We start from the raw sequence: 22,138 nt of genomic DNA, 5'->3' as shown, positions 1-22,138 counted from the left end.
CTGGAAACCTGCCATGACACAGACCCTCCAGACACTACCTGAGCCTTGTAATGATGAATCTCTAATCAAGTAAATCCTCATTAACCTCACTGGGTACCACCATTGTCATGCTCATGAGCTGGAGAGCTGGGTTTTCTATATATCACAAATAGATCTTTACAGACATATTAAAACAAAAATCCTCAGCTAATACATACAGGGCTTAAGCTAATGGAGCAGGTGAGCAGCGTTAGTTGAGATTGTGTTGTCCCCATAGGTCTTCACGGTGCTTTGAGGATTGCTGGATGACTACTGGAGATATACAATGGGAATATATTATCTCTTCAGAAAGATCTGCCAGTGGATTTTCACCTTTCAGTAACATTGACCCTGTATTTTACGCAAATACTTAGTTTGACCTTCAAGTACAAAATCTTATGTATTTAGAACTCAATCCTGCTCTCATTCCCACTGACTTAAAGATAAAAAAGAGCCACATACCACAACAAGAACAGTATGTTAATACAACTTGATTAAAGATCAGATAATACAAAATGTGTTGTCCAACTCTTCTTTGCAATTTTCATACAAAACAGTAAGAGAATTAAAACTGAAGATACTATATCCAGTAAATTCTTTTATTATAGCTCTGTTTAAAGAATCACCACAACATTTCAAAGAGGTTCATGAAGAACAGCTTCAAAATTATAAGCTCTTATTTGTTACTCGTGCAGTAACCATTGTGTCTGTCTGTGACTTCGCCAACCGAGTAATTCTCTGCAAAACTAAACATTCATTTTTATATTTATCTTCATATCATTCATAAATCAATGCTGAACTGTTGCATGTAAGATGTAGATATATAGGAGCAAAAAAGGGGAAAGAAAGCCATACAGCTCAGGCAAATCATAATAGCAGTATAACTTGAAAATAAACACTATAATGAAAAGGTATGCAGGAACTTATCAAGGACTTACATTTAACTTGGAACGTGAGCTGAAGTCACCTAATAACTGGCTATGGGGGTCTGTTAATTTTGCTTGATCACACTGGGGAGATGCAAAAAGAAATGGGATAATCAACAAGAGAAATAAACAGGCTTCCAGTAACTATTTCATTTCCTGGATAAGGAGAACAGAACAATCTAAGTGACCTGCAGAAATATATGTTCCATCTAAGAAGAAAACAAAACACAGATCTGAAAGTAATATAGTAATTTTTTTCCACTTATTTTCCTCTCTATGCTAAAATTCAAATATAAATGTACAAAAGACTTTTTTTTTTTACTCAAGACTGTTTGCATTTCACCTGGATTACTTCCTTCAACATCATCATGACCTTCCATGAAAGCATCATATCTGTAAATTGTATAGTGCAAGTGCCTTTCAATAAAGTTCCTAGCAAATAGTCATGTATATTTAATGTTACACATAAATCGCATTTTATGGAAAGATAACATAGTCACTGTGGAATGAGTTGCTTTTTCCCGCCCAAAATCCTATGATTTACTTGGCACAAACTAAAATATTTATTTGAAACAATGATATGTGTAAATGTAACATTTTCCAAAGTACAATTCAGAAAGCATTATTCACAGAAGTTTTGAAATATGTAATCGAGATCTACTAGATGGGGACATAATTTGGACTGTCACCAGTAATATGAGATTTATTCCTGTCAAGGCCACAGTTGGAAGCTAAAACATGGACAGAGTGGAGGGCTGAGCTTCATACTGAAGTTCATTTAGACATTTCCACTAATGAGCACCAGATTAGTTCCTCTTGGCTGTGGCAGCTGTTGGAAATCACGGTGCTGGAGATTCAGCACAGCACTCCAACCTTTGAAATACTTTTGGCAGCCTAAGTAGATTAACATACTAAGCAAACCTTTGTCATTGCTCTAATGGTTTTCACTAGGAATTCTGATACTGTTAATCATATAACTTCATACTTCAGAAAAATCTCTTTTTCAAGAAACGTGGAATTTATTTTTAAAAATATTCTTGCACTGTAACTTACTCTATCAGCAATATCTTACTCGTAATGAAGCCTCTGTATAACTGATATCTTCAAATGTCATCTCAATCTGCACCCATTTTTATTGTAAATACCTACTTTAGGTCCCATACACGTTTTTAAAACATGATGTATACTTGATAATAAAACATGCCAATCAATTGCTGTGCTTCAATAAATGCCTTTTCTCTCTCAGCAGATGCTACTGCTAGACTTGACCCAAATTCAATTAATTTATACTTAGAACTGACAATATTACTATTAATTTGAAATATTTTATAAGATAGTAATGTGACAGTTATTTAGCAGAGGTTCTTAGGGACATGGTTTAGAGGTAGACTGGACAGTGTTAGGTTGACAGTTGGACTTGGTGATCTTAAAGGTCTTTTCCAAACAAAACGATTCTATGATTCCATAAATTGTATTTCTAGAAAATAATAATCGCGGTTACATCAATTTGTGTTGTGTGGTGGGTGGCTGTTTAGGTTCCTTATGTACAAACTTATCCTTATACTATTCAGACCAACTCTTATTGGCAGGGCACAGTCCCAGGATGGGAAAACGTGCTATTTGGGACCCCTGAAGGAGTTCAGCAGTACCTATGGCCAAGCACCCTAAATCACGAGGTTTCTTCCAAAACTGCCACCCCCCAGAGATCCAAGTACTTCTGCACAAGGGGCTGGTGGGTTTGCTGGACATGCTGCAAACATTCTTTGATTTTTAAATCCTTTCAGATTCTGCGGTCTCAAGTCTTTCCAAAAAGCTTTATATGTTAGATGTCCTTTGTCCTTAGAACAGCTGTATTTTCTTCTTGCTCTGGACATCTCCCCGTTTTCCAAATTATGCCATATTCACACAGACCAAGCAACCAGCGAGGGCAAATAAAGCTCAGTTCTTCTGCTTGATGCAGAAGCAGCTCTGATCAAGAAATCCATTAAATGTACACTTACACTTCAGCTTTTCACTGTCAGTGGTCCTATTCACAAATTAAAGTTACGCACACAACCAACTGCTTTGCTGAACACTCCGCACCTAAACAGAAGATTAAACCCCAAAAATGTCTGCTACAAATAACAAGTTTCAAAACCTTAATCTGAGCTTTACCCTCCCACTTTTTTTTTTTAATCTGAACTGTCTCCTTAAAGGGACATTAACACAACCTCATAGTTTCCTTCCTTACATTAAGGACATAAACTGCGCTCACACTGAGTGCACTGTCGGTTATGGCCTCACTCATGCAGGGTGCGCTCTTTAAATAATAAAAACAAATCACGTTGCTGATATATGTAAAATAAAGTCTGCCCTACGACAAAAAATAATTTATAGTAGTGTAATTCTGAGCATTTCTCAAATACCCATTTCCAATACCTTAAAATAACTTGTTGATGTGATTTTTTCAGTTATAAAAGTCTGCTCATATAAAAACGGCATAAAAAAATGGTATCAGATTCAAAATAATTTTTAAATAAAGAAATATCTTTCTTCTGTATTTTGCTCAAATAAAGAGGATGATTTTTTTGACCACATAAACCCCTACAAATGCTACAAAGCTGTATAAAAAACAGCCACAATTCTTCCTTAACATTTTTTCTGGCAGTTTTGAAAAATGGTGTGGGGTGCTTAGTTGTGGATTTTTGGTTTTGTTTTGGGTTTTTTTTGTGGTTTTTCTTTATTTTGTGGGGGTTTTGTTGCTTGCTTTTTTTTTTTTAATATAGGTTTTTTGTCATTGTTTAAAGGAAACCAAAACTAGCAAGTACCACCAAATTCAATGGATAATTTCATTTGGATCAGCATCAGACCTAAGATTAGCACAAACTGACATCTGAAAGACATAAAAAGACTTAAGTCTCTTTTAATTTTGTTTTCATAATTGCATTATTGAAAATAAGCTGGTGTAAGAGATTGGGGGGGAGGGGAAGAATCAGGGACTCTTTGGCTGACTGGACGTGTTACATTAATTTCTTAATATGTGAAGGAGTGGATTACCCCTTTAACAGCAATGGAAAATTAGTTTCTTTATTTCTTCATTAAGTCTGTGGGAGGGAAATTAATTTTCTACTCTAGTTTTCAAAATTAATTGAATATATCTTTATTAAAGTGATAAATATCCACAGATGCTTTTTGGTTGAAAGAATTCTCTAAATTAATCCTAAACAGACATTTTCAAATCAGGATGGTAGCACATAGTTATTTGGTTTGGTTCATTTTCTGATGTTATAAAAATATTGAAGAAAAAGAAAAAGGATCATATAAACCCAGTATAATAATGCTGTCTATAGAAAAGAATATCAGAAAACAGTTTCATAAAGAAATTTTTGTAGTATTAGTTAAATAGCGTATTTTTAGTCTTCATTTCATCACACTGTGACTGTATTATTTTTGTATCCATGTTCTTGCAGCTTGCGACATGCCCCTAAGTGTCTATGCTGTCATACATATAGACATAAGCATCAAAAAATGGGGGGGTTTGATTGCTCTAACAAGAAACCATCGTTTTCAAAAGCATCGTCCACTTAGTTTGAAGAATGAGGCAAAGTACCTTGAGGTGTCTAGAGATCTCCATGTGTGCATTGGTCCTTAGAGGAAATTACAAGACATCTCAAAAGTTACTCATTGTACTTCCTATGCATTCAGTGTTTTCATATCTGTTTGCATTGTGTGTGTATTTCACACGGTGTACTTGCATCATTGCATCATTAGATCCCTTTATTTACATTCTTTAGTACTCTTTTATGCAAAGTTAACCACCTCAAAGTGCCAACAGTATTCTTATTTAGCCTGATATTGCATAAACAAACATTTTATCTAACACCTTTCCTACTCAAAAAATAAGTCAAACACTTTTCTAGAGAACTTGGATGTTTAAACAGTGTATAAAACCTACTGATGGCGACAGTGACTTTTGCATCTCCCGGGATGTTCAGCTGAAGACTAGAGGCCTTAGCAAACAATGTGCTTTGGCCAAACATGAGCTCTGGAAGGAACAGAAAAATACCACAGTGGAATCCCAGAGCTAATAAGGAAAGTTAGACTTGTCAGTCCTTTAGAAGCATCAAGTCCTTCATGTGTTTTTTGTGTAAAGGCTGAAAAGAGTAAGAAAATTAATGACAGAGTCTCCTACAACTTAATTTTCCTCAAGTGCGTCAGATGCATTAAACAGCAGATTGTTTCTCATCCCTCGTTTAATGACAATTAAAAGTCCAGGCTATTTTATGGGGCCTGTCTCCCTGCACAAATAAGTAATCATGTACAAAACTATATCAATAGACACAGGTTATTTTCATTTCTTCTTTTCTAGGTTTTAAACTTAAATGGCCGACTTTGTAACTTCTACCATCTTTCGTGAGTTACTGTATTCTTCGTTAAAGAAAAATCTAAGAAATAAGTCATAAGACAATTCTTCCTGAAACTGCAAAGTCCAACCTCCACCACTAAATTCCAAGCAAAAGCCACCAATTTCTCCATTTTGTAAGATCTGTAACTGTTGGATTAAAAAAATAATAATCCATGAATGCAGAGAGTCGAACTACCTTTGTAATCCTTCAAGAACAATGACCTTTAAGGGGATTGTCTAAATAATCACTTAGAACTTATTATTTTCAACCTGAAAATTTGATTTAAAAGCTTGTAATATTTTTCCATTCATTTTCTAGGTTCAAAAAAACCCAAAAAACAACAACAACCCACAAAATTATTCCCTAAGTTAAACACCAAAGATGGAAACAGCCCTACATGGTCAATGGTGACTCATCTTTGCAGAAGTTCCTCAAGTCACCCCCTTTTTATAGGCTCCACCTTCACTTCTGTTAATAGAATTCTGGTGAATTCTTTTGAGATTATTCTTATTGTAAGAGAAGAAGAAAGAATGAAATACAAGTAAGTAATTACACAATGGGGGGAAATTATAGCTGATCTCCTTACTAGGAAGTTCTTGTCTGGTTGGTCAAACAAATAGTATCTTAATTACAGGTGCACAGAGTGTAGGAATTAGATATGCAAAGTTTACATCAAACAAAAGCAAGACTGTCTCAAAAGCATTCACACATCATGATTCAACCAACCTGTCCAATCCATTCCACTGAAATAGCTCTTCTCTTTCCAAACTGCCAGCTATGAAGTTGCAAAACACAACTAAGAAGAAGCAGCAAAACAAGTTCTTTACTTGCTCAGATAATTTACTGTTTGGTAGTAACTTGTTTAAAAAGGCTGAGTGCACACAGCATCTTCATTAACATGTTAACCTTAATAAAATAAGATGCATTCTTTGCCCAGAGAAAAAACTTAGCATTAATGCACAGAGAAGTAAAAACAAACTTCAACTCTGTCTCCCCTTATTAGGAGAACTTAAAGAAGCAGAACAAGGGGGAGTCTGCATAAAAATAAAGTAGCAGACAAGATCTCAGCTACCCGAGGAAACAAGTCAATGGTGAAACTATCAAAGGAGCTATCACCAAAATTCTCTTATTTAGGGAAAAAAACAAAATATCTATGATCCACCTCATAATGAAAACAGCACAGAGTGGAGCCCCTTCCAATAGTGCAACATTTATCGAAGTTTCAAGTGTGATAGGCTTTTATCAGTAGTGCTATTTTAATTGCCTCATGCATGCTGTTGTAAATGTCAAGAGTTGTACACACACCCGAGATGTGGTCACCACAACTATTCTGTTGGAAACAAAGCGGAGTTTTGGGGTCCACAAAGCAAAAAGAATTTGTACCAGAACTCCTCAATGGGTGTCTCTTTGTACATGACTTAAATTTTCTGCACATTTTCTTAGGAAGAGAGACTATTTGGGCAGTTTGTCATCACTGATCTTAACAACATTTTCAGAAAAATCTTTGCTCCTGTGTAGTCTATAAATATCTTCAGAACCAGGCTTTAGACTGTAGCAACGAATAACTGCACCATCTACAGACCTGCACTGGTTTTCTCTCATTTGGACTGAAAACCTGATACCTCTCACCAACTGCTTCCTCAAATGCAATAAAAATCACTTTGCTCTTTTTCTGGCTGTAATGTGCTAGACCACTTTCTGGAAATGGTAGTCAACATAAAAAGAATGGCAAATTACAATATGAAGGGGAAAACAAAACAAAACAAAATATAAAAACAAAAAATCCCCAAACCAAACAAGCAAACAAACAAAAACCTCAAACAAACAAACAAAAAAAACCCCACAAAACAAAACACCATCAACCAAACTCCAGGTTAAGGCCACTGTCTATAAAATTTGTAATAATGAAAAACAGTAAAAATTTGTTCTATTATCAACCATGACAAGAATTATGTCTGCTTGGATAAAAGCACCTAAAATAAGCACCTTACCCATTTAGAGTTGGCTTATACACATCAGGAGAAATATATCAAATTTTTAAGATTACATGTCTAAAGAAAAATTCTTAAAAACCCCTTTCTCACCTTAAGTCTTCAAGCAACCCTCCCACAACAACCACCAAGTTCCTTGTGGATCAACCAAATACCCACCAAATAGAAAGTGACTGTATCACAGCAGCAAAGTTAACAAATATATCTGCACAGCTACCAGAATAAATGCCAAGTATAACAAACATCAATATCCATTGCATTTATGCATGTCCAAAGCCGGCATTTCTGCTGCAGCTGAGCAAAATTAACACACAGCCAAAGCTGTCAATCTGGTACTACATTACTTCACCTACAAATAAACCAAAAGCTCGATTTTGTTAGAAAATGAAGGCTTTTCGAGCCATATTTCATACAGCTTTGTCTTGTGTACTTTGATAACACATTCTCAGCAGGAACATTCACAATTATGAATGAAAGCAGAGCTGTAAGAGGAAGCTGTAAGGCCACCCAAGAGCTCCCTCTGGTGTGCACAAGAAGTAAGTCCAAGAAAACAACTGTACAGAGAAATGTGTTAGTGAGACAAAAAAGATGATGCAACAGAAATAGATAAGGAGCTAAATGTTAACCCCAGATCTTAGAAAGCTGAGATGAGCTTGAAACATCCGGGCTTTTGCTCTACTAGAAGCAGACGGTATCATGGGATGGTTGAGAATGGAAGGGACCCCTGGAGGTCGCTCGTCTGGTCCACCAGCCCCACTCACCCCCAAGCTGGGCCACCTCCAGCCAGTTGCCCAGCTGGCTTTTGAACATCTCCAAGGATGGAGACTCCACAACTTCCCTGGGCAACCTGTGCTGGTTCTCGGTCACACCCACAGTACGAGAAGGTTTCCTTATGTTCAGGAGGAACCTCCTGCATTTCAGTTTGTGCCCGTTGCCTCTTGCCCTGTCACTGGGCACCACTGAGGAAAGCCTGGCTCCATCTCCTTTACATCCTTCCTTCAAATATTTGTACACAGATGAGTTTTCTTCCCCCTTCACACCAACAGTTTTCATTCCTGCCTTGGTACCTTAAATATCAAAACTAAACAGGATGATTTTGCTAGTCAAAAAGTAGCTCACCAAAACAAGATAAAATTGTATCAAGAAACACCACAAGCAAGTTTTCATCACACTACTAGAAGGTTTTGACATTAATAATTCTTTTACCTTGCGTATATTTGGGAGCGCATTGTTTTAAATGAAGCAATTTACATTGACATTTTTCAACAGACCATTTCCTGGAATTCTCACATCAGGACACGTACGTACAGATCCCACAACACACCAGCCTTCTCAATGACAAAAAAAAAAAAAAGAAGAGTTCTGACTTTTTAAAATTGGCTGCATGTAAAAATACTTTGAGCAACTGACAGCAGAGAATTTTAATCCTACTAGATGAGCAGCATCCTCGGTGGGAGCTGACAGCACTCATCAACTGGGAGCACTGGGCCTATTACTGAAACCAAAGTGGGTGTTTGCTTCCCCATCAGTATTGGTAACATTTCCATTCCCTTTCAAATATCAAATACAGAGACAAGTATATGTGAAATTCAGCCTTGCAAGGCTTTTACTGACCCTCCGTAAGCATTTTTAGTTGAGTAACTTTTCCTTAAAGATTAGTATACTAACAATAACAAACTTCATTAGTTGGATGTATACGTCTGTAATTTACATGCTATTACAAATGGATACATTATTACTCAGGATCACAAAGATGGGCACACGGGAACATAAGCTGAGCTCAGTGAGGAGCACATAGGAGAAAATTAGTGGTTTTTCCAAATGAAAGACTACCCTTTCCAACATATAAGAACTTAATCTTTTCTTGTTACATCTCAACAATAAATAATCTATACTGTTTATGTTTTGTGTGCCGTGGTTTTGAAAAACCTCCACCACACACACAGAAGTACCAGTGCACACACAGACAGAACACACATGTTCTCCCAAGACCCACACTGGCAAAAACATCCAAGTAACTGTTGTTGAGTGTTAAAGATCTGAGGGCCTTTCCCACCAGAGTTCTATGGCATTGCTCCTCCACCTTCAGAGCAGGGATGAGGTCGCAGCAGAGAGTTCGGATGGAGCTGATTGTTTCTTGGTCCACTCACCAGATGACACACATAAGCAATTCTAAAATCTTTTTCCCTCTCTCTTAACGACATACAACAGTGGCATAACAGAGAAATACCTGTTACTTGTATAACTGAGGTTCCTCATACAATGTTGTTGTTCTGACACATAAAAAGCTTCCACACACACATGCAGGTATTTTACTCACACCACAGAGATGATGTGCATTCATGCCCTTGCGCTGTAGCTCTCAGCAGCTATTTCGCTGGTTGACACCACTCTCACAGACATAGTCATGTTGGAACTCAGGTAAGGGCTGAGTAGAAGTACACAGGAGGAAGCTGTAAGGACCTTTACAAAATAATGGCAATTTCTCTTGTTTCCCAACATGCAACAACTAAGTATTCCTGTCTCCTCAGTATTATCTAGATAATAAACAATCAGTATTGCTCTTTTCTTATACAATATTGTTATCTTAGTCCTCCACTGTGTTACAAGCACATACATAATCACACTACAAAATTTTCCATTGAGATATCCAGCAGCTAAAAAAGCATCAGAGCCGGCCCAGCTCATAAGTTACATATTCAGCAAGTACCTCTTAACTGCAGTGTGTGATGTCATTAAGTAAATATTTAACCACAGCCATCACTCCTCCAAAGCAGTTCCTCCTTATTTCACGCATCAGAAGTTTCTGTTTTTCTCCAGAGAATACCTGATCACTTCCAACAGTGTTATCCAATACCCTCATTCTACTCTTTCCTATTTCTGTATATATGAGTCACTTCAGCACCTAAATACAATACAATCCAGAGACACTACAGGAGATATTCTAGCATAGACACCAATCGCCCTCAGTCCCTGGATTTCCTGGTAGCAAAATTGTTCCACTCGGGTGTTTCAAGAGCTTCTTTAGTGTCCAGTTTTTAACCCAATCCATCCCAAAATTCTTCATGTATTTAATGTTACCAGCACACTGTGTTAACTGCACTTTCAACCTTACCTTTAGAAAGACTTATCAAGTCTCTTGTCCTCCTAAGCACCACATACAGTTTGGGAAAATACTCTTAAAGTAAGCATAAAGTACTAAATTCTCTCATGTCTTTTGGAGAACCCAAAACCACCACAGACCCAGGTGCTAGAACCAGCCTCCATGCCCAGCTGCTCCTCTGCTCTGGGCAGGAGGGTGAAAGAGGCCCCAGGGCAGGTGTGAGCTAGTAGAGACCTCATGAGCTTCAAGGAGCCACGTCTGCCACTCTCCAGCCTTTATGGCTAAAGTTCAGATTAAGTTTTGTCTTTACTTCGCCACCAAAGTTATTTTCACACGTGTAAAACTTATTCTGGTCCTTTTCCTGCAGTGATTAGCTGCCTGGCTAGCAAAGCTTGGTGGACACAAAATACTAATTTGCTGTTATGTAAGTAACTGCTTGTGGATAAGCAGCTGATTAAAAAGCACCCTATCTCACCCCCTTCAGGGAGGAACCCCCTCTCTGCAGGTTCTGCAGAACAGGGGCTTAACTTTTGGGAAATAAAAAGCCAGACCAGGTTGTCAGCCTTGTGATTACCACAGGAGAAAACAAAAAAATAATAAAAAATTTTAAAAGCCGGTTTTAGCAGCAAAATATGCTCACAGAAGACGAAAAGACTGCTACCTTGTCCTCAGAGGGCTCCCGGGGGTGAGCTGAGGAGACAGCCAGGTGCTTGCAAATGAAGCCCCAGCCGGTGCCTGGAAAAGCCCCAGCGCTACCGCCATCGCCCGGGCTCCCTATCCGGCTTTCCCGCCGCTCCCACCGACCCCTTTTCCCTCAGGCTCCAGGGGCGGTTCCGCCCCCGGCCCGCGGAGGTGCGAAGCCCGGGCAGGACGGGCGGGCGGGGGCGGCCCGGTGCAGCCCAGGTGCAGCCCCGTGACTCCGCCGCGCCCTTTCCAGGAAGTGCCGCCGCAGCCCCGGCAGAGGCTGCCCCGCCAGCCGCTCGCCTCGGGTCGCCGCCGGAGCTCCGCCAGGGCAGGTAGGGCTGTGCGGCGGGAAGCGGGTCCCGGCGCCCCTTCTCTCCACCGGGACGGGGGGCGCTTCCCGGCCGACGCCTCCCGCTGCCCCGCAACCTGCGCGCCTGGGCCCGGCGGCCGGGCGCTCTGCCTCCCCCACGGGCGGGCTGGGGACGAACTGGGGAACCCCTGAGGGAAGGTCCCGGCGGGGAGAAGGGGCCACTGTGCCGTCGGTGTCGCGGGTGCCCTCGGGTGGTCGCCGCACGGCTCAGCTCCAGGCAGCGAGCGTGGCTTTTCCCTGCGTCGGACCCTCGGAAGAATCCAGAATTCTTAATTTCTACAGCTGTCTAGGTGGGAGCATGCAGGCTCTCCCCGGGAGGAGGTTGGCAACGGCTTTCTCCTGACAAAATGATTTCTGTTTGCGCCGGGGAACTCTTAGAACCTGCTGTGGGCAGTTTGGGAGGGTCCCTGCAGCCCCCGTGTGCCGCCTTCCCCCGTTAAATCCCCAAACCACCGCGCTCAGCCCCGGCAGAGCCGAGCGGAGCAGGAGGGATCGCCCGGTGACATGTGCGGCTCTTATGCAACGGAAACTTACTGATAGACACGCAGGACCAGTTTGGATCCGCGTTTTTCTTCTAGGGAACCATCAGCCTGGCGCTGCGTGTAGGTGCTTGCGTTGGATGACTTCATTTGTAGGATTCACTCAGGGGTCATCGGGGACACTTTCGGAAGGTTGCGTTGTCATTTTTCTCCTAACTCGGGTTAGTTTCTGCCTGACAGATACCACGCCATGTTTGCGGTTTTGGTGCTGCTGTGTCAACTACATGGGATGATCTTTGCGTTTCCTCACTGCGCAGGGGGACTAAGTAACCTGAAGCAACCTGAATGGAAAGACGGTAACTTTTAACATGGTTTTATACTTTCCAAAACTGTATCTAACTTTGCTTCTGCTGAGAAATCTTTTTTAGGTATGTGAATAGTTGTGTGGGGTTTGGGCTTTTTTATTAAGCCATTTTATGTTTAATTTTAGAATATTTGAATATCTTTTGCTGAAATGAAAGATAATTGACTTGGATGTCTATATTAAGTATTCATCAGATCCAGTAATAAGTGCAGATTGGGACAACTGAGCTTTCTCCAAGTCTCAAAGCTTATTGTCACTTTTATAAGCAGAATACTCCAAATAACATCAAGATTCCAAAAGCTTGAAATCTGTATTTAGAGGGCACTGCTTGGGTACTATTAGAACACATCACAATTTTATCTGTGTATCTAAAATTGCTTTGCATTTGAAAGGATTTAATTGCTTGGGTTTTTTTTGAGATGGGTGTTTTTTCTCATCACCAGATCCCCTTTAAAACATCTTGAAAGACAAATACAGTGCTGCTATTGCAGTTCTTCTCTTTGGAGGGAGGGAAGTGGAGAGGAACTGAGGTGAAACCAAATGAAGTTCCCCCAAAAGACTCAAGCACTACGATGCTAAGCTGTGTAACGCTGAACATTTAAGCATCAGGGCTTCAAAAAGGCATTTGTGACTTAGCTGTCCAGTCTCCTCAGTGGATAAGGAGTGGCTGAAACCTTAAGACAGACTTAGAAAAGTCACCACAGTGAGCGGGAGGCTCCTTCAGGGCAGTGTGTTGAGCAGGAAACACGGCTGGCAGAAAAATGCTTCAGATAGGTTATTCATTAAAATCCGTCCTGGTTTGGGGCATAAAACATTGCGCTGCCAGGCAACCCCTTCCCTGTGAGTGCACAGCACAGAACCCGCTGCTGATAGCAGGCCCAGATCACCCTTCTTGAAAGACAGAGCTGGAGAGAGAAGGGCCCAACTCTTCAGTAATTTAGCAAGTAGAACAGCTGCCAAAAAACGGGGTACGTGCGTGGAGAGGTCACCCCTTCACCATTTTCTGAACATCTCTTACCAGCAGAGTTACTTTATTGAGCACATTGTGTAGATACATATTTAAAGAAATCCGAGGCATCCTAAAATTTGGTTTATCATTTTGTTGAACCATGGCCTAAGGACTGCAGGACTGCATTCAGTTTCCTCACATACAGGACAGAATTCAAATCCATCTGTTTCATTCTCCAAATATTATGTTAATTGGAGGTGGAGATAAGTGTACTTTGACTACATCCTATCATACAAAGTGAAAAAAGCGCAGATAAATGGATAGACACTCTTTGAAAGAGAAAGGGAATATGTGTGACAGGGAATTAGGGTCCTAGGCTCCAGGCAGCTTGCCTGTGCAGGCAACCTTAATTAAAATTTATCAATTCTTACCTAAACTAATTGAGAAGGATAGCTAATACTGCTTGCATGGTACGGAACGAAACAGTAGTGAACAATACTGAAGATCCCTGTCCAGAAGATTGAAGGTATCCTCATGATTTCCACTGAACAAAATACTGATAATATTTTTTTCCATAGAATTATTTTCTCTTTCCACTTGTGGGTTTGGTGTTTATTTGTTTGTTCATTTATTTCTTTCTTTTTGAATTAAGTCCTTATCTCGGGTTACTCTTAGATATAGCATAAATATTTTAAGCTTAGATTCTCTTACCATTACTTTAGAATAACAGATTTCCCTTCCCACACAAATGTGTGTACACACATGTGGGTCCAATATATCCTCTAATATTATAAATATATACAGTAATATTCCTTCAATATACTATAATATTAAAGACATAACCTATATGCAAGTTACACTGCAGTTCTCTTAGTTTTCAGAGAGCAAACCATTTTGAGATACTATTGCAAGATCTAACAGTAGCTATTACAGTAAAAAATCCTGAATGATGCGATAATCTAGCCAAACAAGCTAACAAGAACACAGAGTTAATTTGTAATTGAGTAACTTTATTCTGCATCTCATCTCTTTTTTTAGCTGCCTGGCTTGGTATACAACAATGCTGTTTCTGCATTACACTTGCAAAAATAATCCTCTAGTCATTTTGCTTAACCAAATAGTCTGAATTTCTTGGAGTACAGATCAGGCTTTCACTGGAAACAAAACCAGAACACTAATTTTGTCATATAAAGGTATTTTTTTTTCTTGAAGGAGCTGTAGCAAGAGCACGCTAAGACTTGACTGTGGAAAATGCCTGGTGAGAAAATGCATTCCTGTATCCCAAGGCCTTCTATAATTTCACTAACCCTTCTGGAATCTCACCTCACAACTTACTCCATGAGGCCTCATGGAGCATGTAGTAAGCACAAAAGAAGGAAAAGAATTCAATGTCTTCAGAAGTGCCTGTTGTCAATAAAACTCCTATCGTGGACTAATTTAAAACGAATAAACTTTGCAATATGCCAGCCTTGGCGTAAAATTTGCTGCCACAACTGTGAAAGGAGGAAAATGTAAAATGATTTTAAATCCAAATTCCATCAAAAAAAAAAAATTGGAACCAATGGATACCAGAATATTGATAAATGTATATTGAGGATTCTTTAGAAGAGCTTGGTTGGTTTTTAACCCCTTTTCCCCCCCCTTGCCTCATCCTTCAGTAGGTCAGTGTCTTTCTGGGTTTGCCTCTGACTGAATTTCTGCTTTATGTGACCGTTACTTTGTTCCTAAGAGCTCCAGTGAAAAACTGATGCCCACGTCCCAGAGGGATAATACCAAAGCTTGCACAACAGCTGTCATGAGAATCAAATTCTCTTGGCCAGTGTAAGGAATAGCTGAAATGCTTTATGAGAAAGGAAAATGTTTGTTTTGCATTGTGTAGTTAGAAGGGTTAGCAGCAAATACGACATTTTAGGAGGAAACTTTGATGTTTCTTTTTCCTGTATGTATTTGAGAGACGCCAGGGGAAGAAGAGGTCTCAATGTGCTCCTTTAGGATATTAACCACCCTTTAAAAATATCAAATTTAGCTTTCCTAATTTGTTTTAATCAACTTTTTTTTTTTATTAGTGTTCACATCAGAAAAGGAGGCCAATTTATTCATTGGACGGCATCTTTTGAATAACAGATTTGATTTTGAAGCATTCACGGCAGATAATCTGGAAAGAGAATGCCTTGAGGAGCTGTGCAATTATGAAGAAGCCAGAGAAATCTTTGAAGACCCTGATAAAACGGTAACTGTTCAAACTGAATCTAATATACTGAAAGGAAGTTATTGACAAAATCATTACCTAAATACTGTAGCGCTTCTGCAAACAACACTTAAGATACTTGCTTATTTTACTGTAAAAGTACAGGCCTCAATTAGATGGGGTTATTGCTTTAGCTACATGGTGAGTTCACCAGAATACGTAGTATCGTTTTAAAGATGTTAGATAAGGGCTCCAATTCTGCAAACAGATATAAATGAAACTGCAGACATACTGCTTGTGAATATACCTGTATGTTTTCAGAATCTTTAATAACCTCAGCGTCCAGTGTGAATGTGTTCCACATCCCCTCTGTCTCAATTGGCTGATCGTGTCCTTGCATCATTCCAAAGAGGTTTAGAGGAGCACAGAGCAAATCCGCAGTTCAGCTATTGCCAAGTATTCCTATAGCATTATCTTCTAAATCGTTACTATATACAGCTATAAAAAAGAAGAAAAATACATAAAAAACCATTCAGTCCAATAATGGAATGTGATGATCATCTGAAGACTGGCTCTTCCTGCTCACAGCAAGAATCTCTTTGATTTTAGGTGTGCTCTGTGCTAACCTGCAGAAGGAGCAAGGAATACACTTTATTCTGAAGGTGGACATATTAATTTGCCATTACCAGCGTCTTCCTAAGAAAAAGGTGGAAGAGTTAAATCAGAATCTTGATGGAGTCTTTTGCTGGGTGGCAAAAGCAGAAATTACAGCTAAACACATGTAATGCATAACAGTCATGCAACATAAAAGTTTTTTTCTTAAATGAATCCCATGATTTTTCTAGCTGATATGAATTCAAATACTGTCCATGCAAATGTCTGATTCTCAAGAACTTTGCCTTGTTATTTTTCTTCTGTAAGGATTTACAAAGATTAATTGTAAGCATTTTTAGTGTCAGAATATATGCGAACTTCTCTAGTCAGGCAGGAAAAAAAATGCACTTTATCACCAGCTGGCATTTTCTTCTCTGTGAAATTGTAATTTTAATGCAAACTTCAATATATGAGAAAAATATGGAGGGATAACCATAAATCCTTCAGTGAGCAGGAGATGCTTCTCTTTATGCCATTGTTAAATTTTGCCCACAGTACCAGATGACAAAAACTTGTCTATAAGCCTGCCAATTCTATATCTTATATAAATCTGATCCTTTGTGTTTCTTTAGATGGATTTTTGGAAAGACTATTCAACTAAAGGCCCCAAAATAAAAATAGGTAAGTAATCTTTTTATTCTTTTCTTATATTGCACGATTCTGTGTTTGCTATAATAGTACATTCTTAAAAATACTCCATGCATTCAGTTAACAAAATCAGAATTGATCGTTTTACTGAAATTCACGGTGAACTGTGCAAGTATATGGCATGATTTGACACAATAAAACATTTACTGAAGTGTCTTACAGTGGGATCCATTATAAATCTGTAGGTAAAAACAACATGAATTTTGTTATCCATTTGTCCAATTATTTGTTAGACAATCAGTAAAATTTGGCTGCTTCCTGGGGTTTGGTTTTGTTTGTGTCACTCTTCATTCCCCCCATTCCTTTAACAGTAACATAACAGTCTGATTCAGGTTCAGAGTAATCTAACACCAGGTGTTTTATTAAAAAATGGTCAGTATGACTTAAAGAAATATGTACAGCCTGATCAGAGCCACAAATACATGAAGTAATGTTTGGAAGGCATCAGAAGACAGACATCGCAACAGCTTTATGTGCAGAAAAGAGACTTTAGACATCTGTGGAAAAGAACAGCCTTCTAGCACAGCAAAATTAATATTTCACAATGTGTACTGTATACTATGTAGATGGAAGGAATGCATAAAGAAAACAACCAATGTTGTATCTTTAGGTGATGAGGCACTACAGAAGATTAACGTCACAGGACTTCTCATCAGTCTCGTTACTGCTGGAGTACTGTTAGTTATAATCGTACTGATTATCTTCTACTGCTGCAAAAGTAGATGCAAATCAAGGCAACCACCAGGGTAAGGAATTTTCACTGCTTAAAACAAAATAAACGCCAAAACAAACTCTCACTTAAGAGTGGAATTTAAAAACCACTGTGCATTGGTCTAACTGTATTCTCAGAGAATCCAGTGGGTGTTCTAGTTCTTCCTTTCCCAGAAGCAAAGTTGGGTGCGCACTAGCAGCAGTTGGGCTGAAGTTATTAACAACACAAAAATGTAAACCAATGCTTGCATGGCTGATGTACCTTTGAGGGGTTTTTTTAGGTTGTTTTTGTGTAGGTTCTTTGTTCCAAATCATTTTGATAGGTTAGGGCTGCAATGGGAAGTCCAACACATTCTGTTAACTCTTTGAAGTAGGGTGTATGCTGTTCATGGCATGTAGTCACCTCAGATGTGAAATGAAGTTGGAGGAAATGCTTCTCTACCAATTCTCTAGCCTCTTGTTCTTTTATCCTAAACTTGAATAAAAGTGGATTCGGTGCTTCCTTTTCCCTCTAAATTTCACGTTACTGAGCTATTCTTACCAAGTGGTTTATTTGAGAGATTATTTGGCTTCTGGTCTTTATGATCATTGAAAACAAGTGGGTTTTGTTGTGTGGTGGTTTCTTTCTGCATTAGTGGGGTTTGTTGGATTTTTGGTTTTCTTTTCAACAAATAAGGCTTATTCTTTCTTCCATTTAAAACAGAGGCTGATGCAATGCTGTTAACTTTTGTTTAGGTACTTGGATTACGTAAGAAGACAAAGTTCATCCAGCATCTTCAGAAGGCACGAAGAATTTTCCTTAAACCCCCTTCCCCCGAGAACTGATGATTCAGGACTACCAACTTACGAGCAAGCAGTTACTTCAGATGGACACCACGACCTGCCACCACCCCCTTATCCAGGGCCCCCAAAAGGGCCACGGGTGTTTAGAAAGTCAATGTCACTTCCTGCCCCTTCGTCACAAACCTCCTCTTGAGGTGATGGGGGAATTACTGAAACATGCTTTTTTTTAAAAAGAAAGTGTGCTACCTTGCATATTGCAAGACAATTTAGCAAAACGTGGAGGATCTTCAGCACAACTAGGAACAACTGAATATCCCATTTGGGAGGAGAGGTGACCTGTTGCAGAGGCTGCAGGACTGTTCTTTGCACAGGGTTATCACACTAAGAGGAGTGAATTTGTGAAGAGTACATCTCGTACTGCCACCCGCTTCCATATGCACTTTGAGCCATATTATTGATGTTTCATTAATAGCTTTTCTTTTCTTTAAAAGGAACAGTATTTTAATTGGTCTTATTAACACTGGGTTTTGTGACTATGAATACTTTAAACCACTATAAGTCTGCTTTGTTGTTTGATATGTTCACTTCGGTGGTGTGTGAATTTTTTATTCATTCTAGTATTAGATTTGAGTATGAAAATGTCATTGTTTGATCTTTCAAATGTGTATGTATTACCACTTCTGGATTACACTCATTTGTTTTGGACACTGCTGGTTAACACACTACTCAATGTGTTGTATTTTTGTGATTATAGTTTTGGGTGAAAAAGAACTGTTAATTGCATTGCACATTACGCCTTCAGACAAAATATACTTTTATCAAATGGTTTTGACATTTGCTTTGACCGGGTATTTAGTGCTGAACGAATACTATGGGTTGGCGATGCTAAGCAAATAGCTAGAGATTTGTCCTGTGTTAAAAAAGTACCCAGGTTTTACAGATGATGTTTCTCTTGCAGTTTAAAACTTTTGAGTGTTGAGAGACATTTATCTTGTGAAATCAAAGGTCAAATGACCCCACAGAAGCACATTGCACAAGTATTTATTGCCCTGCTGGGTGAGAAAATTATGTCGAATAAAACACATAGTTGAACACATGCAGCAAAGTTTTTTAATAAGCAACAAATTCCGCCCCCCCCAACTCCCATTTGACCCACACTGTCAGCAGCAAATGGTATTTTAATTTGGTACCTAAAATGCAGTTTATATTATAAAGATTGAGTATGTCTATGTGGCATTTCATTGCATTTTATGTTTTTTTAACGTGCTAGAACCTGCAGTGCTATTAAGATGTAGAACATTACTATGAGATTTTTAATCTGTAAATGCTTTTCTAAAGAAGAAAATACTCAAAATCTTGGAATATAAAGTGAGTTCATTTAAAATTCTACACAGGGAGGTCTTGCCCTTTGAAAAATACATACAACCCAGATCATATCAATGGACACTGGACTGTGTTCCAATTCCTAATGCTTCAGCATCAGGTTTGGGTTCTGACAAGTCACAAACCTCTTTGCAGCTGCTTCTTTCTTGTTGAGAGATGGGGAAATCCCCTTGTGGAATAACTTCAATCCACTTTTGCCCTACTGGTAAAAGCATTTTGAAGTTCTTGGATGTTACTATTCTGTAAGGCTGAAGTGAGTCGTGTGAGATCACTGTTGGTAACCAAAATACAGTTATGATTAAGTTATGGAATTATAAGCTTCCAACAACATTTCTCCCGTATTTCCTTTTCATGCAGCTAACCATTTTAAAATGTGTTCATGTGCATCTTGAGCTATAGAGCACACTTTGCTCTAGATTTTTCCTGCGACTCAAAAATTACTAATCTAATGGGATTGACAGGAACGCTTTCAAGGAAAGTGATTTCACAGGAGCTGTGAGAGCTCAGAGATTCTCTAATATTACTACAGCGACGTACGCATCTGGCAAAGTCACATGTTAAATAAGTAGCAAAAATTGTACAGAAACCTATTTAATCATTTGAAATCTGCTTCTTCTACTATTCCTAAAAATCATGCAATGCAAGCAAAAATCCTGACCTTCGTAACTATTAAAAATGTTAAGATGGTGTAACTGTTAAACATCAATGCTGTAGCTCTTTGGTCAGTAAACTGCACCTTCTGTAGGGTCTAATACTTCACATTTACTCAACCTGCACTTTAGACTCTGAAGATACTAAAAATGCACAGTGACTAACATTCAAATACTGCTTGCATGTAACATGACGATTTGCAAGACGCATTCTGCTCATCATAAATAAGGAACAAAGTTTAACATTTAGTGGAACATAAACTTAACTCCCCTTGTAAAGGGAGAAAATTCCCATGAATGGCAGTTGTTTGGGTTTTCTCACCTTCCATACAGGCCCAAGATACTCTCACCTTGTATCTTGTCTCTTTTTAGAACTCCCTATTCATCAGGGTTAGCAGAGGAAAAATGAACAAGAGGTCAGCAATGGTGTTGCAACGTTTCCAAATTTTATATGCTGTTTCATTTGGAAATGCATTTGCTGTTAGAATATAGAAAACGGGAAATCTAAGTGTCCTTAGGTGGGAGGAGGAGAAAGAGGCAGCAGTTTTTTTAGGAGCAAAGCAGCAGGAAGTTTAATCTAATTTGTGTGCAGATGTAAATCATCAGTGTTTTGACTTCTGGACTTTCTTTCAAGGGCCAGCAGGAAAGGCAGTGAATTCTAAGTGAATTAACAGAGATCTGCTACGACAGTTGAAAACAGAAGCGTCTAAACAAAACAATGGGAAAAATTATGTGGTGCTTAAATTCTGTTTCTCTCAGAACAGGTTTAAACACGTCGCACCCAATGCTGCTGGCCATCGCTTTGAACAGTTTTCCAAACAACATTCTGTGTTGCCTTTTCAGCACCATACAAGCTTACAGCATGCAACTTATTACGAATCAGGACAGTTTATTAGTTAGAGCAAATAACTGAGGGTCAGAAAAGTGTCAAGTGAAAAAAAAAAAGTATATGTAAGTAACTCAAACCCATTTTTTGCTTCAGTGAAATAAAGCCTACTATTTTTCTAATCCTCTGATTAATAGTATTATAAGCATTATGTATTTCTAGTTTTTTAGTGGTTTTTATTGGTTGGTTGGTTTCATTCTGGTTTTGTTGGGGTTTTTGTGAACTAATTAGAAGAGCAAACCCAAAGTCTCCCACAGAAGTACCTGTCCATACCAGTTCATGATAATGCAAGTCATGAAGCATTTGATTCTGGTCCTCTCAGAGTCTATGGCAAACTTTTTATTGGCTTCAGCTGAACTGGGATTGGTGCCAAAAATAAAATAACTGATCACGTCAGGTAATAAGTATAATGCTCTGCCAAATTATTTACCACAATGCTGTTGCCAAACCTGATTTGGAGTGTTCTGTTGTTTTAATGATGCCTACTTCTATTAACTGGAATGTTTGAGGCCGATCTGCCCTTCAAAAGTATTATTTCCAATTTGGAAAGCACAAGAAAATTCTTTGTCTTTCCTCAGATTACCAGCTGTGAATAAGCTGCATTAATTATCTAGAAAAAACTATCTAGGTAGTAATTACAATAAAGTTATTAGCAACACTGTTTAATCACTTTGATCAATGGTGCAGGTTCATGTAAAGATAAAACCCCACAACAATACATCAAAACCCAACCTTTCTATCCAGAGTCTCATCTGCCAACGAAAGTTTTATTGCTACTCTCCTCACTTGCTCCATGTGGTGTAGAGAACGGGAAGAAAACCCCAGGTTCAAAAACTTGCTCTTTCTATACTGTAAATGTCTTTCAATTAATTCCTAGCACATGCAAATTTATCACTATTATCATTTGCACAATCAAGAACTTCTGTGTATTTTCCTCTCAAAAATTTTAGGCACATCTTCCCAAAT

At 38.8% G+C, this 22,138-nt stretch overlaps 2 protein-coding genes across 2 annotated transcripts in view; one reads left to right on the top strand and one right to left on the bottom strand.

Moving 5' to 3' along the window:
- CCDC73 (coiled-coil domain containing 73) overlaps nt 1-11,185 on the bottom strand; it is a gene marked incomplete at both ends in the record, with an annotated part of 79,553 nt that extends 68,368 nt beyond the window's left edge. The window contains one exon of the mRNA XM_080345291.1: nt 11,085-11,185. Within this exon, the coding sequence (XP_080201417.1) occupies nt 11,085-11,185 (101 nt within the window). The remainder of the gene's footprint in view (nt 1-11,084) is intronic.
- Nucleotides 11,186-12,206: 1,021 nt separating this feature from the next.
- On the top strand, nt 12,207-18,446 carry PRRG4 (proline rich and Gla domain 4; the record flags this gene model as incomplete). The annotated part of the gene is made up of 5 exons (XM_080345290.1): nt 12,207-12,312; nt 15,336-15,499; nt 16,684-16,732; nt 17,370-17,505; nt 18,206-18,446. The coding sequence occupies 5 exons, from the start codon at nt 12,207-12,209 to the stop codon at nt 18,444-18,446; spliced, it is 696 nt and encodes a 231-aa protein (XP_080201416.1).
- Between the last annotated feature and the right edge of the window lie 3,692 nt (nt 18,447-22,138).

This window comes from Nesoenas mayeri (genome assembly GCF_963082525.1).
Source record: "Nesoenas mayeri genome assembly, chromosome: 5".
In the NCBI taxonomy this organism is placed as follows: domain Eukaryota; kingdom Metazoa; phylum Chordata; class Aves; order Columbiformes; family Columbidae; genus Nesoenas; species Nesoenas mayeri.
Note: the sequence above shows the minus strand (reverse complement) of the source record. Positions and strands in the feature narration are given on the sequence as shown.